General features: G+C 36.1%; 1 protein-coding gene across 1 annotated transcript in view; it reads left to right on the forward strand.

Moving 5' to 3' along the window:
• ANKS1B (ankyrin repeat and sterile alpha motif domain containing 1B) overlaps window positions 1-15103 on the forward strand; it is a 449800-nt gene extending 434697 nt beyond the window's left edge. The window contains exons 24-26 of the mRNA XM_067312063.1: window positions 4055-4192; window positions 11540-11707; window positions 13192-15103. Of these exons, the coding sequence (XP_067168164.1) occupies window positions 4055-4192; window positions 11540-11707; window positions 13192-13302 (417 nt within the window). The 3' untranslated portion in view covers window positions 13303-15103. The remainder of the gene's footprint in view (window positions 1-4054; window positions 4193-11539; window positions 11708-13191) is intronic.
• The last annotated feature ends 299 nt before the right edge of the window (window positions 15104-15402 follow it).

Here is a 15402-nt window from a genome sequence, read left to right on the forward strand (position 1 = left end):
TCACAATTGTGATTCCATGTTTTTTTTCCATCTTATTATGCGGCACTGCCCTGTTCTTTGTTTTTTACATTTTTAAAATGCATCTAACATCTTAAAAAAAAAGGCAGAAATTAAAAATGGGAGAACTTAGTGATGGATGGGACAATGGGTTATTGCTCAGCCAAAGTAAAATGTACAAGCTCCATAAGCAGTAGTGAAATAATATACAAATTTCTCTTCTTTTGATGTCTAAGATGGCAAGAAAATGAAATCTACACTAATGCTTGCATGTGAATAGAAAATAAATTATCTTTTCTGATATGTGACTAAAATTTGCTAAACAATATAAAACATACATCAGGCAATCCAGCTGTCTCATCAGTTTAATAATGTATATAACAGCTTTATGTTGCTGAACATTCAGACCACACAGTACATCTAACCCCCTATCCTTCAAACTTGCCATATCAGTCAGTTTATAAAGGTGTTTAATTAGAACTGGGTTTTAAGTGAAGGAACAGAAGTGGATTTGTGATCTTCTGCTACAGTTTGGAAGCCATTTCTAGGATTAGAAGATGGTATGAAAGAAAAACAGAGGTGAAATTACTATTATGTCAAGTCTGACCTCTTTGTTAGAGCAGACAGGCCAGGGATTCCTGTCAGCTCCTTTTTCTTCTATTGATTCAAAATTGAGCTTCTACAACCCTCATTTCCTATACGTTCTCTGATGTGCCAGGCATAAATCAGGACATTGTAATGTTATTAACTCTAACTTGGACAAGGCTGTCTTCAGCTCTTAAATCTCCTCTGTAGTGTAAAAGACATAACTGCCATGTCCTTAGGTTTAAAAAAAATTAAGAGAACAAAAGGAGCTTCCGCATCTCTTTATATAATACATAGAATCTTGTATGAAAAGGAAACTTAAAGGAAGTTTGGCAAATTGTATTAGGTAGCTCTAGACCTGTCCCACTGAAATCTTATACCTCGTAGTACAATAGATATATTTGATCACGGTAAATAATGCCACAGTCCTGTGTTGTTTCTCAAGTGGGAGATTGCTTTCTCTTCAGTTCAAAATCTGCACTGCCTTTCCCTTCTGTAAAAACCAGGTAATAGCCCGCAACTGTCCCAGGAGCATTGTTATCATCCCTGTCCACAGTGTGCTGTACCCAATTCCTTCAAGACCCAAAACAGATTAGCACTAAGGTGAGATCCTATTCAGACTTGTACTGCTTCCATATGAGCTTATAGTTGACAGCGCTGGGCACCACTTATCAATAAATGCATATTTTTTAATGACAAAAATAGCTAGCAGTTACGTGCTTGAAAACTCAGCTCTCATGGCTGTTCATCCTTTTACTTCATGCTACCAAGCTAAGAATTTGTATTCCAAGTTATAACAGGCAAAGCTTCAGGTAACAAAGGGGCTCTGACCTCATTCCACTAAAGCTATTTCAGTGGCGCCTTGAAGCTTGGCATGACACCACTTTGACATGACACCATTTCTTTGCAATTGAGGCCAGAAAGAAATTGCTGCCTAGAAAAAGTAGATATTCAGAATTTTCTCATGGTCACATCCAACCCTAACTTCCGGGCTATTTCTGCAAGAAGGTGGGTTGTCTGACACAATGTAGGCAAGCAATGTAGGCTGCTTATCAAAAATTTGGACTCTCAAAGGTATTTCCTTGGCAGAACCAAAACTGACTTTTACCTTCCCTGCTGTTTCAGAAGCTCTGGAGGTTCCTCTTGACAAACTGAGTGACTATGTTTAGAGTGACCTAAACTGGTCTTATATTGTCAGTCAATGCCTAAGAAATGTACCCAGAACAGCAAACCAATTCATAGCCTTTTAATTTCTACAGGATAAGACTATGGTTCTACTGGAGTAGTGACCTTAGGAAACAGTAACTGCATGCACTGAAAACATAATTTTTAAAGGAGTTCACAGAGGATATTGCACAGAAGCTAGGGTAAAAAGCTGAATTTCACTACTAGTTTTCAACCACAAGATTAATTTTAGGTACACTTTATTTTATTCAAAACAAACTTGATATGGATATGTTTCCAAACATCATATTATTCAAAGTAAAAACATTAAAATAATCTGTATAAGTTCTGACTAAAGTACAAAGCCCTGTATCCTTCGACCCTGATCACTTAGGAAACCTTTCAACGTAGCTGAGCTCTTTCCCCATACACTGAATAAAATCAGTTGACTACTTTGTGGCTCATGATTTGGCATAAATATTTAGCATGATTTTAAGACCTTCCAAGCTTTAATTCTTTCTCCTCTTTAAACTACAATGTTATGAACACAACATCAATGATGATATATTACAGCTGTATCTGTGGGTATCTAAATCCCTGGTTTGGGTATAATTGTAATTCTAATCAAAATCTTTATTGAAGGTAAAAGTTATCAAACTGAGAACAAAGAAAATAAAATGCTTAAAGTAACATAAAAAAACCAATGATTGTTAACCAGAGAGTATAAGTATCTTTATATATTGGCATCCATTGAAATATAAGTACTGGTTTTGTCATTTTTATGAATAATGCATTATAAAGAAATACTCAAATATGTTGCAACAATTTAAGATTAAGAGGATTATTTCATGTCTTCAGTAACAGTTTCCTTATCTTGGTTTTACCACAATTTGAAATATGGAATGCTTTTTTTAAGATTTTCCTAGGCCATTATTTCTTCAATTAGTTGTTAATATGTCTTTTCGAAAACTTGACACCTACATACAAGGGGGAAAGTTGCCACTTAGCAAATGAAGGAAGATATGGTAAAGCATCTTAAGTGACTTAGTTGCATACACTTCCTTTTCTTCAAAAAAAAGAGGGGGAGAAGAGAAGGTGGGAAAGAAAAGACAGGAGTGGGGGAAAAACAGAGATACTCAGAGATTGTTTTAATTTGAACAGATGCCACTAAGGCAACAGCAAATCACAGATCTCAGGGACTGTGACACTACAGATGTCGTGTTCTTTGGTGCAATACAGATGTCATACTGCAGCAGACTCGTTCTCTTTGTTTTTTTGGGGAAAAGCCATAGCTACAGTCAGTAAGGCCACAAATCGGAAAAGCAGATAGGCTAACCTCTGAGGAAATTCATATTCAATGAATCATTCTTCTGTTTAAATAAGTCATTTGAAATGTCTGTGTTGCTGAATCAAGGCCTGATCATAAGCCACTCTGCAGTATCTTCTTCTCTCTGGCTTCGTGGTTCCTTTGGCCTAAACACAATAATTTCATATCAGTATTATATGCAATGAATATTCATAATTTTCTCCAAAGCTTTAGATGATAGCTTTTTTTCTTCCATTCGACAGACATGCCCCACCTTTATCTTAATAGTATGCTATAGCTTGCACTGGCTGTTGCAAGTAGTGTTGCTCGGTGCATGAACAGTTTAATTTTTCTACGTCTCTCTTACAGGATGCTGTTGTCGGTAAGTGGAGAAAAACTGCCATATCCTTCTGTAGTGATCTTTTAACCAAACAGAAGCCTTTGAAGAGCTCTGGGTTTCAATTATAGTTATAATTGAAATTATAAGTCATGTTGCTTTTTCTTGAAAGACTATAGCCGAATTTCTTCCAACACCATATGCAAATACTTGGATATTGAGCCTCTAGGGTTTTACCAGATCCTATCAGTAGACTGAAACAGTATCATGTAGTGCTCACTAGACACAAAACCAGCAGCATCAGAAGATGCTAATATAGTGTTTTGAAACAGCAGTTACAGCTGTATGCTGAGAAATATGCCTCTTTGTCACAGGATGCTGATAAACTGTACAAAACTGTAATTGGAAAGACAAGCAGGAAGACTCTAGAGCATAGTAGCTTTCTATCACATTGTCATCAATTGTAGATCTCATTGGAGAGGGTCGGAATTCCAGTGATCTGCGTAAGAAGATCACATGTGGGGAGTATTAAATCTCTTCTTTTTAAGAAAGTTATGAAATACTTCAGCACAGCAGCTGAACATAAACTCAAATCTGAAAACACAGCTTTTAAGGCTCTTCTACATTTAATTCCTAAATTGATTGAAAATATTTTCTTTAAACAGAATATTATTGCTGAACATGAAATCCGTAACATTTCCTGTGCTGCACAAGACCCTGAAGACCTTTCTACATTTGCGTACATCACTAAAGACTTGAAGACTAATCACCACTACTGCCATGTATTCACTGCGTTTGATGTGGTCAGTTTATAGAAGATATTTATTTAATAGCTCTTTGTGAATCATTGTTTCTATTAAAACCTTTTCAGGGTATATGGTGGTCAATGGAAGGTATCATTCATTTAGCACACAAAAAGACTAATCTAATATGAATAGTAATAGGACGTTTTGGGAGAAAATCAAAGATGTCCCATCTGAAATAATTCACCTCTCTAGTCTCAGTTGTTGACTGTAAAACTAGCAAGTAGCTTTGTGTAAAAGCCTTGACACATAATTCTTCTAACCTAAACTACAGGCAATTGCCTTGCAAGAAGTTGTTAAAAAACAAGTTTGGCTACCCATTCTGAAATCTCAGCACAGCAAATAAACAAATCAGAACTTAAGCATTCCTTTAAACTATTCTCTGTTTTGTGCAAACAAGTGGCTCAATACACATCATATGCAGTGTTCAAGCCTGCCAAGTAGTAGACCCAGGAACTAGCTTAGACTGAGTCTTAAACTGAGTCTACAGGCTGTCCTAAATTTCGGAATATGTTATAATATCTGCGTAGTCAGCGAAAGGCTAGTTTGGAGGTTTCCAGCCTTTTGGCTTTCACCCTCATGTGCCTGCCCCGTGCCAACCAGCAAGGCAGGGGAGAAACAATCAGCTGAACTGGAGCAGGAAGAGGGTTGGATGCTTTCTTGGGGGGGCCCTCTGAGTGTGGGCACAGTCCACATTCACAAAGCAGATGCGGATTGCTTATAGTGGCCTTCTGGACCAGGGATCAGATGTTATTGCAATGAGTGATTTCTTCAGATTTCTTAGCCCTGTGATTTCCTGAGTTTCAGTGTTCAGCTGGATCAGTCCCAACAACTCAAACATCTTCCACAATGTTTTATTTAGACTTTTTAACATTATATTGAATAAGCTGAAAATCTGGTGGTATGAAACTGCCTCTGCAAACATATAGAAAGTATATGAAAAATTCTGTATTAACTATATCGTATTTATTTTAAACAGAGAAGAGAAACATTTATACATTTATCAAAGAGGACAGCACACAGATAGCTAATTATATATCTCAAGAAGTCCCAGGGATATTTGGTTACCACAGTGAATCTCAAGACATTTGAAACATCTGAAGAGATCTGTATGGAATGTTGTCCTCTATGTGTTTTTTGTATAAAAGATACCCCTGTAAATAATAACAATATATTATTGGGTGGCCTCTCTGTTCTGCTCTGCTGTCTGTTTATCATGTCAGTGGGAGTTTTAGCTTAACAAATAATGCAGATATAGACTTTGGGGAAATTTTATTTTAGCAGCACCTTTGCCTTTTGAAAACAGATTGTGTTTATTTTGAAAATAGTAAGTTCAAGCTACAATTCTTACTTTCTTGTTTCAATGCTCTTGCCTTAAAAATCTCAGAAATGTTGTTTCAGGAGAAGTCCTTAATTCTCCTATTATTTTGGTAGAAAATGACATCATTTATGTCAGAAGTGATTTATGCTTCTCAAATGGCGCTACACAGACTACTCGTGTCTCAAGAAACCATGAACATGTGTCAATTAATCTGTCATATGGTTCCCAACTAAATTTGGTGAAATGGCTAGAGGCTCTAAATTTTAGGACTAAGAGGGCTGATTGTCCAAAAAGTTTGTGAATACTTGCCTAATACCATTTGAGTTAAACACAATAGAAATTTAAAATAATATTGAAATCTAAAAATATTTTAATATAGTACAATGTGTGAATTCTTGAAACATGCTTACATGAATGTAAATAAGCTAGATCAAAAAAAAATAGAGATGTCTCAACAGAGGCTTTTTATTTGTGACTGGGGAAACAGCATTGTAGAGTGATGGCATATAGGAGAGTTTAAATAATAAATATTCTGGAAGGTAGGTTAGAAGGAATTTTAGACTTTTTTTGAGTTCTTTCATTTAAATTGTATTAAAAGTTGATAGACCACAGTCAACAAGATGTTACATTATATAGATATTAGTGAAAAATGAAGCAGCTAAAATGAGACTGATGATTGAAACTACCAAGGAATATTTAAATGGATCAGGAGAAATAATAACCTAATTTGACTCAGAATATTGCATTTTCATTTATAAGTCTAATAACTACACACAAACATACACCCAGGTAGTAGATGAATGTCATTTTCTCCTTGCTTGGCAAGGAGAGAGTAGTGATTGGAATAATTCTAACATTTTGCTCGCTTCCCATACCTTATGAATAGTACTTAATACCCCCAAGCATTCTTAATGGCTATTTTAAGCAATACAGATAGTTTAATGTCCAACTGTCTTAACGTAGTATTCTCCAGCTACATAATCCTCAGTGGGGTGTTGCCTACTCAAATATGCTCTTTTTATGTTGTTTTATTTCTCAGGATCTAACACTTCTGATGCAAGTTCAAACTCCTGAAAAACAGCTAGATATTCAGAACATAAGCATACAGTAGATTAAATTTTCTGTTTAAAGTCTAACACTTTTATGTAGCCTGGTCTTTCAGTTTAGTAATAGAAACAGTGCTATGACTGTACATTCAACTTCCCTATTCAGAGTTGCAATTCTATAATCAAAATTCCAAAAACATCAGGCTTCAAGAATATTTAAGAGGAGGACTGGGGGAAGGAGAGGATTTATTGATCAATATTTGAAATCCACTTCACTCTCATTCACTTATGTAAAGCAGAACTAAAACTGCCAGTGAAGGACTTCCTCTGGATAAACAAACTATGCTAACAGTTCCTATACCAAACTCCAGTTCACATATGAGAGACATCCAAAATAATTTTGATCAGGTATTCCCTCATTTCCTGACACACCTATGAATAGATCACAGCTGGAATAAATTGGAACAATTTCTGCTCTTGTTCACATCAAGGATTAGACTCGTGATCTGTATAACACAAAGACTTTTCTTCTTCTCTGTATCCTTCTGTCTGTCATTGCACAGATTTATGCTGGATAAGAGAATTAGGAACTGCTACTATCCATATTTAACAGAGAAGAAAAAGTAAATGCCTTCAGGTCTCTAAACTTCTGTTTATTGTCTTCTTCCAGAAGATTAGGGAACTTAAAAAAAAAAAAAAAATTGTTGAAAACTCTTCTCTCTTCACATGGTCATCCGGGTAGGGTCAGTGTGGCAACCCCACCACCACAGAACAGAGAACTTCTCTCCTTTGCAGTAGCCACAGAGAGCATGCTCAGAGACTACCATCTCCAGGTAGATAGATACCATATAAGATAGAGCGTGTGTAAAGACATTTCAATTCTCCCCAGCAACCTCCTTGAGATGCAGCACACTCAGCTACAGGGAACCTTCAGCTCACGGGCAAATGATGCCCTCCTGTATGTCTAGTCTCCATCAATGGCTTTTTCAGTGGCTTAAAAGGCCCACTCTAAAGGCTTGATTCTGTCTTCCTGTCGCATAGAAAATAGCTTTCTGTGCCACCTTTGAAGACAGGGATGGATTCAGAAGTGTGCCATCTGCCACTGTTGTAAATCCAGATGGAGAATGGATCAGGAACTTAAGTTGCAGGACTGTCTGTTCATGAAAGTCTCATGCAACCCATGAGTCCACAGCTGTAACAAACAAATCGTAGACATTATCTCTTCATACATCTTTCTTTCCTGAATGCCCCAAAGTTCACACATTAGGGAGGGCAGACAAATGCATGTCATCTTCAGATCAAAAAAAAATAAAGTTTTCTGGTCTGGAGGGATAAAGCACTTACTGTGTAAATGTATATGTATGTCAGCTATGCATCTTAAAGAACTCCAGTTAATAGTAAGTAATTTGTCCTTCCTTTTGGGCTTTGGTAGTACAAATCTTATTATTTGGCCATGAAGACTCCATTATGACTAAGAATTAGGCAAGTGATTACGTCCCAGGAGACCGGAATTTTGAACTGGGCTGAGATTTTTAGATTTTTCCCATTAAGTTCCCATCCACCCTGTTCTGTTTGATTTTTCCAACAGGGATGTTAAGTTCAGTACCTTGAACATAGTCCTAACTGACTTTCCCACACATCAGATGTAGTAGGTAGCTCACACTAATCATCTGTGAGACCCAAAAGGAAGCCTCTTCAGTAAATTCAGCCTTCAAAAAAGACTAGATTTGACACTGATTTTAAAGGGAAAAAAATCATTAAGTAAAAGCAGAAATGTCTCATTATATCCAAAGCGCATTTTAAAAGAGGCAAAATGTTAGCTTTCCCAAAAAATCCTTTGCAAGTGACATTTTAGTTTTTATAGATGAAAGACAAAAATTAGCAGTTTTATCCTCTGTCTTAAAATATTCTTGAAGCTGCAACATAGCCTTACAGAAGCGTGAAAATATAATGAAGAAGCAGTGCCTGCTGCATCTTATACTAGCAACTTATGCAGTAAAAGAAAATCAGTTAAAATGTAACAAAACAATTAGCCATTGTAATAGACTGACTGAATTGAAGTGGCAGAAGAATAGTGACTCAGACTGGCACTGGGGTGTTGAATTGTAACATTACATTGCAAACAAGGCAATTGACCTCAGTTTCTCATACCGCAGAAATTGTTGCTCGTAGGAGTTGGCTTACTCATTTTTCTCCTCTGCCATGCCAAGGGAGGGAGAGGACTGCAGCAGCGCTGGGAAGCACCGTGGTTCTAGCAGTTTTGCTTCCTTTCCAAGGAGCTCGTGGGGTGCTGTAGGGCTAAATGTCTTCCACAATTATCAGGGGGATCTACAGCTTTTGTGCTGAACCTCCATCTGGGAGACAGACCTGTTTCTCCTTCTTTTTATGTCATATGTAAAATTCAAATATTCTCCTCAGAGCATCAGAAGAATTTCCAGTATGCTTTTTGTGGTTTTGTTTTCCTCTCCAAACCCCAAAGGAATCCCACTCTTTCCTCTCCAGAACGCCCTGATAAGAAACCATGCAAACCTAACCTTCATATTCCTGCCCTAGTACTGCACATGAGAAATCTCTCAAAACAAACTTATTTGCTTGTCTTTTTTTCAAATACAATGTTGCAGATACCTGTTTTACATTTCAAAAGAGACGATTTTAAAGCCTTCCTTACCTCTGTTTGCACACTTCACCTCTTCAAGGCTCTACAACAGTACATAATGTATGAAGTTTATGTACAAATTCTGATTCAGTTTACATTTAGAATATGTTATATTTCAAAATATTTATTAACCGTAGAAACATTTATATGTTTCCAGTGGTTATCAGGCTCCAGACATGTCTATTTTTTTTTCATTTTACAGACTACACAAGAAAACAAATCATAGCAACTTCTGACAAGAGAGAAGCTCCAGACTACATTGCTTATGTCTTTGTATGGCAAACTCTCTGCTTTTTTCCACTCTTATCTCAGATTTTTTCAGGCCTGTCTCCCAGAGACCTTTTTGTATGCCACACTGGATGGTGCTTTCTCTCAATCCCAGTAGTATTACAATCTGCTTTTTATCCAAGCCATTATTATAATGGCAGTCCTATTGATGTATTCCTTATCAATAATAGCATCCACTGTAGATAATCGCATGGTGCTACAGTGCACTATCTTATTGTCATGACAGCATATCAAGATGTCTCTAGTGTAATAGTCTTGTGCTATTAATATGTACACTCCATTTCAAACAACACTATTTTGTACATTTTTAATGATTATACTGAATTGTTCTTAATGCCATGACCAGTGTTTTGCTAAAAGGCAGACCACTTTATCATAATAGTCTCTTTAGCCTTTCATTTATGACTCCACTGGCAAACTACATTCTCAGTGTTTCCCAATCCTGGACAGTTTCCTCAAATTAAAGGGGAGACAATTTGGAGACTATTGCTGTCAAATCAGGCAGACATTTTAATTTGGAAAGCTATGAAACTTTGGATAGCTTACTGTCGTGAATGCAGTCATAACAGCTGAGCATATCCCAGTGGAGAAATATAGTTGTTTTTCTGTCTGATCTAACACAGACCAGAGTTGGCATCTTTGTAAGAAGCTTTTATAATGAGCTAAATCTGCCAAACTGAACCTATTCTTTCTAAGCATACATGTGTGATAACAAAGGGATGGAATTTCCTCATGACCACAGTGAAACTATAGTGTATGGCATGAAATAAGATGCTTATCCTTTTAACTGTACATCTGAAATTATATCAAGAGCATGTGGGAATTTTAAGAGTTTCACATAGTTTCATAGTAATACACAATGGCTTCCAATCTATGGTCTACAGAGGATCAGGAAGGAGGGACTAAGTTGCAAATTACGTCTAAGACATTTATGAATTACTCTAGGGAGACTGCAAGACACAACAAAGAAAGCAAGCTTGAAGGCTTGTGTTTGCTCTGCAGGGGTTTGAAATGTTATTGGAAAGTTTGCAGAAGCCTGCAAACAAAAATACCAAAACAAAACCCCAAACCTGAAAAAAATTACCATAGAATTTCACTTGAGATTTGTATTTTGGTCAAACTGGAAACTCACAGCTGCTTTTTAATTGATGTAAAGCTACACTGAAAAAGCATTCATACTGACTCTCTCATTCCTCATTCATGTTTTGTAAACTTTTCAACAGGTTCTTTTCCACATATCCAATAAGAATTTAAAGTATTCTTAAGACCAAGAAACTGGTTTTATTCTTGAAGAACCTGACTTCTATAGAAATACACATGAACTCCTCAAGCTTACAAGTATACTCTGATATACCAGTTTAAGCTCAATCTTTTTTAGTTCTAAAAAAACATAACTGTGAGAAAGCGGAGCATTTACTTTCATGCATGCATAGCTGCAGTGCATTCACGAAGTGGAGCATGCACTTCTGACGTTTGCCTTTTGTCTTTTGGAAATGTCACACTGAAGCTGCAGAGCAATCCATTTCCTTTGCTGCTCAGTGCAGCAGAGTGCTCTGAAGCACACGGGATGGAAAGCAGTGCGTCAGACTGCTCACTCTGGAGGAGGACAGGTCAGCCCCAGAGCAGGTCTGAAATAAAGCTAGGTGAAACATCAAATACGTGCAATAGTGTAAGATGGGTGGTATCCTGAGAGCAGGGGATACAGGGTGAGCTGGGGAGGATGGGGGATTAATGCACTTGTTCTAAAAAGAGATGACATCCACCCACTACTGTTTTCATGTTTAGCAAGACAATGTTTTTAAAGTTTTTAGAAGTAATTATTTTCACTACAATAAATTACATTTAGATTGTCCTTGATCAATAAGATATCAAGTGAGAGATGTCAAAAATTGTAGAGACTTAGCAAGTTACCACCAGGGTGTTTTTAATTATTTACATTAAAAATCACTGCTATAGGCAGTACTACCTCTCCTCTTGTACCTAAAAATACTTCAACCTAATGCCAATTTTAAATGTTATTGTGTTTTTTTTCCCAGAATTTAGCATATGAAATCATTCTTACACTAGGACAAGCATTTGAGGTGGCCTATCAGCTGGCACTACAAGCACGAAAAGGGGGCCATTCTTCAACGCTTCCAGAAAGCTTTGAAAATAAACCCTCCAAACCTATTCCAAAACCACGTGTTAGTATTCGGAAGTCTGTGGTAAGTAGAAAGTAGTGGTACATGCAAAAAAATGAAATTCAGCTATAAAGTAAGAGTTTGTATATGTAAAGTTGTATAAATTAATATACCTGTTCAGTCAGAAAGGGTCCATGTCTCAGCTGCGCCACCTCTGCTTATCACCACAAGGTCAGCAGAGTTGTATCACTGCAGCATGATCAGCCATCTGGAAATCTGCTCATTTCAGATTCTTTCAGTTTAAGAAGTTGCCTGGCTAGTATCATGCATGGTCTTTTATAGTTCTGCAGAGCTTTCATTGATTCAGTCTAATTCCAATGTATTATACTTTTTTAAGTGCTGAAGATTGCAGGCAGTGCATGCTTCTAAAACTGTTCTGTTCCATCTACTTCCCTGAGATTGAATCAAGAAATAAAATCAGCACCACACTTATGCATTAATTCATGTACAAAGTTATTTCTGAAAATCTTATGCTAAGTTTTGATATATGAATTCTTATCATAAATATCTCCTGTTGGTAATTAGATTTAAAAAACAATCTTCTGTAGATAAGTACAGAGATTGCAACCCTAAACAGCCTTCTAGCTGATCTGGTACATGGTCGCTGCATACGCAAATCAGTATCTCACAGATTCTGAAGTTTGGTTTAGAGAAGATTGCCAAACTATGAATCCTAGTCAGATTACAAATCCAAATCAATTTACAATGATCCTCTTGTCTCACCAGTCAACTTCTTTTCTTGCCCTTTTTATTTTTTTGACCTTTAGCAGACCCTCCTGTTTCAAAACTGTCCTTTCTCTAGGATTCAGCATACCTTTTCAATATTTTCTTTGGAATCTCAAATTCCCAAGAATCCCACATTGTCGGAGCCAACACATTAATTGTCTCAATTTAAAATGCCATCCTGAAGTGCTTAAATGACAGAGAAATATTATTTTATGGCAGCGCTTTTCAAAAGATTATGAAAACTATTTTACATCAAGTGAGAATACAGGCACAGTGTGATTTGGGAGAGAAAGGGGAAAAATGACTGCATGCTGTATCATAATCACTGGATATAAAATGAGTATCATACTCTGTGATACTTAATTATTGGATGAGAGGAAGGGGAAAAAACATATGACTGTATGCTGTGTAATCCATCCCCCCCCAAACCTTCATACATAAAATTTTAAGAAAGAACATTTCCTGATTACTGATGCCATCATCTGTCTCAACATTAAAAGGACTTCTCAGGATCAAAGGTAGCTTTAAACATAGTTTTAACTAACTGTGATGCCCTATAGTTTGGGGAGTAGACACAGCTCTGATCTAAACAGTAGAAAGAAGGTAACCATAAGTGCACACACAGGTGTGGAGACCACTGCACTGACTGCTGTAGATTTTAAAAAGGGACTCTATTGATATAGAATTTGTTCTGTATTCTATTAATTTCTTTAAAGAAAAAGCTTCTGCTAGAAATGCTGTGCACAGAAATGGTAACCCATCCGTTTGCCTTTGCTTTAAAGCAGATAGATCCATCCGAACAAAAGACTCTTGCAAATCTACCATGGATTGTTGAACCTGGACAAGAAGCCAAAAGAGGCATTAATACCAAGTATGAAACTACAATTTTCTGATACAAAACTGACCCCCTATTCCTTGTTGTGCCTTGCACTCCAAGCAGTCACAGCACAGCCTTTCCTATATGGCAACGTTTCAATCCAGCAGAGAGGAAGACTGCACCACATGAGTGGCCTTGTAACTAACAAAAAGGCTGATAGTCATTTCTGGTGATGTTCTTCTTCCTGCAGCACTGACAGAAGAATGACACTATATGAAGACTTTTCAAATTACAGTCTACAAGAGGAGTGAGAAAAATTATTTTTCATGCAGTTCTCCCTTGTGACTCTGCCACAGTGCTTTCTTTGGTTTCTTATTTTAGAATTCTACTTTTTAAAAAAAACAAAAGGTCTCTAAACTAATGGTAATGCTACCTATGAGTAGAATATTTGATTGGTTTTTTATTTAAATCTTGGCAGTTTTTAATTGAAATAGAACCAGAATTAATAAATAGAGTATTTGTGAAACCACTGAATTCATTAATAACTACTGTATTGAGTAAAGAACTCATTAAAGTGACAAGAAATTAGGTACCCTGATTTCTATGTGCGCTGGTTTTATATGTAATCATTGGTGTCCTTTGATCCTCTACAGAAATAGAAGCCTCTTGCATTGTGACAAAGGATCAGAGTTTTATGAATGGTTATAAAAAAGTATTAATAATGCACAGAGAACATTTCTTTTATTAGATATTTTTATGGAAGAGAAGTACTATAGGAAAACATAGGAATATTTATGGAAAGGAAGCCAGATTAATTATGAAAAATATTGTTTATTTTAAAGTTAATTAAACCACTGCTATTGCAGCATTATGAAAATTGTAAAAGTTGTAGCATCAGTGCACGGGATGTTTCATGTGATCAGTCTGGAATGAAAGTAGAATGGTCGTTCTACTACACCTACATATAGTTTATGCAGTTCAGCATTGCTATAGCCATGAATTCTACTAGTATTTTAAAAAATAATCTCAGTGGTTCTAAAAAAATCAAAACTATGAATTTTGCTATCAAGATTTCTGTCACAGAAAACTTGTTTGGAAGAGTGTTGATAAAATTCTACTGCAAAACATTTTCTAAGTAAAAATAGCAAGAAAAAGAAAAAAATTCCAAAGTAATAAAAATGTTTTCATGAAACAAAATAGTTAAGCATTTGCTTAATATTTGATTAAATAAGATTTACTTACATTTTCTTTAAAGTGTTTTAATTTTTTTAATGTCTGTGGAGTATTTGTATAATACCATGATGTATATTTATGTAGAACTGAAATTATAACAGTACAAATATCACTATAGGAGAAAAATGACATTTTAACGTATATTGTTCTATCCAGTCAAATTGTGAATCATTTTGAAGTTCATTATAGAGATATTGATAAATTGTGTGGTTGTCTTAATGTTTTTTTAATTATTATTTCCTATCCAGCTGAGGTTTTCAGTCAGAATCATCAGTTGGTCAATTCCACAAATGGAAAACTGAACTTGGTTTAAACCTGATAATTGTATATGGTTTAGTTAAACCTAATTATAGCGCTGAGTGATGACATACTTTTAATACAGTATTCAATTTACTTGAACAAAATAGTTCCTTGTACATATTTTGCCTATTCACTGTTGATATGTACGTAGTCAACTGACAGTAAAAAAATAACACTAAAAATATGGTACCAAAAGGAAAATTGTATAGGAGAACAGTAAATAGTAGCCTCACTGCAACAAATACTTATGTAAATATGCTTGGGCTTCCAGTTATAAATTTTGTAATTTTGTCATTTATTTATATCCTATAAAAGCACACAAAATAAAATGAAGTTGTACAGTCCCCATGCTTTGCGCATTGTTTTTCACTGCTAGTGGAAATAAGGGGCCTGATCCAAGGGACACTGAAATCAATGAAGGACTCACCTCCCCGCCAGTTCCACTGGGATTTGGATCTTGTCCCATACAAATCCAGACACTGCTGTGGAGACACTTTTCATTTTAGAATATAGATTTTGTTTACAAATGGTAAAATTCATACTTCAAAGTCCTTAATTAGCTAGTCCTTCACTACACATCCAAACTGCTGACTTTCCATATTTGATCTCACCCTGTAAAAGTCACACAGGGAGTTATGTTAGA

The sequence above is a fragment of the Apteryx mantelli genome, chromosome 1, assembly GCF_036417845.1.
Source record: "Apteryx mantelli isolate bAptMan1 chromosome 1, bAptMan1.hap1, whole genome shotgun sequence".
In the NCBI taxonomy this organism is placed as follows: Eukaryota; Metazoa; Chordata; class Aves; order Apterygiformes; family Apterygidae; genus Apteryx; species Apteryx mantelli.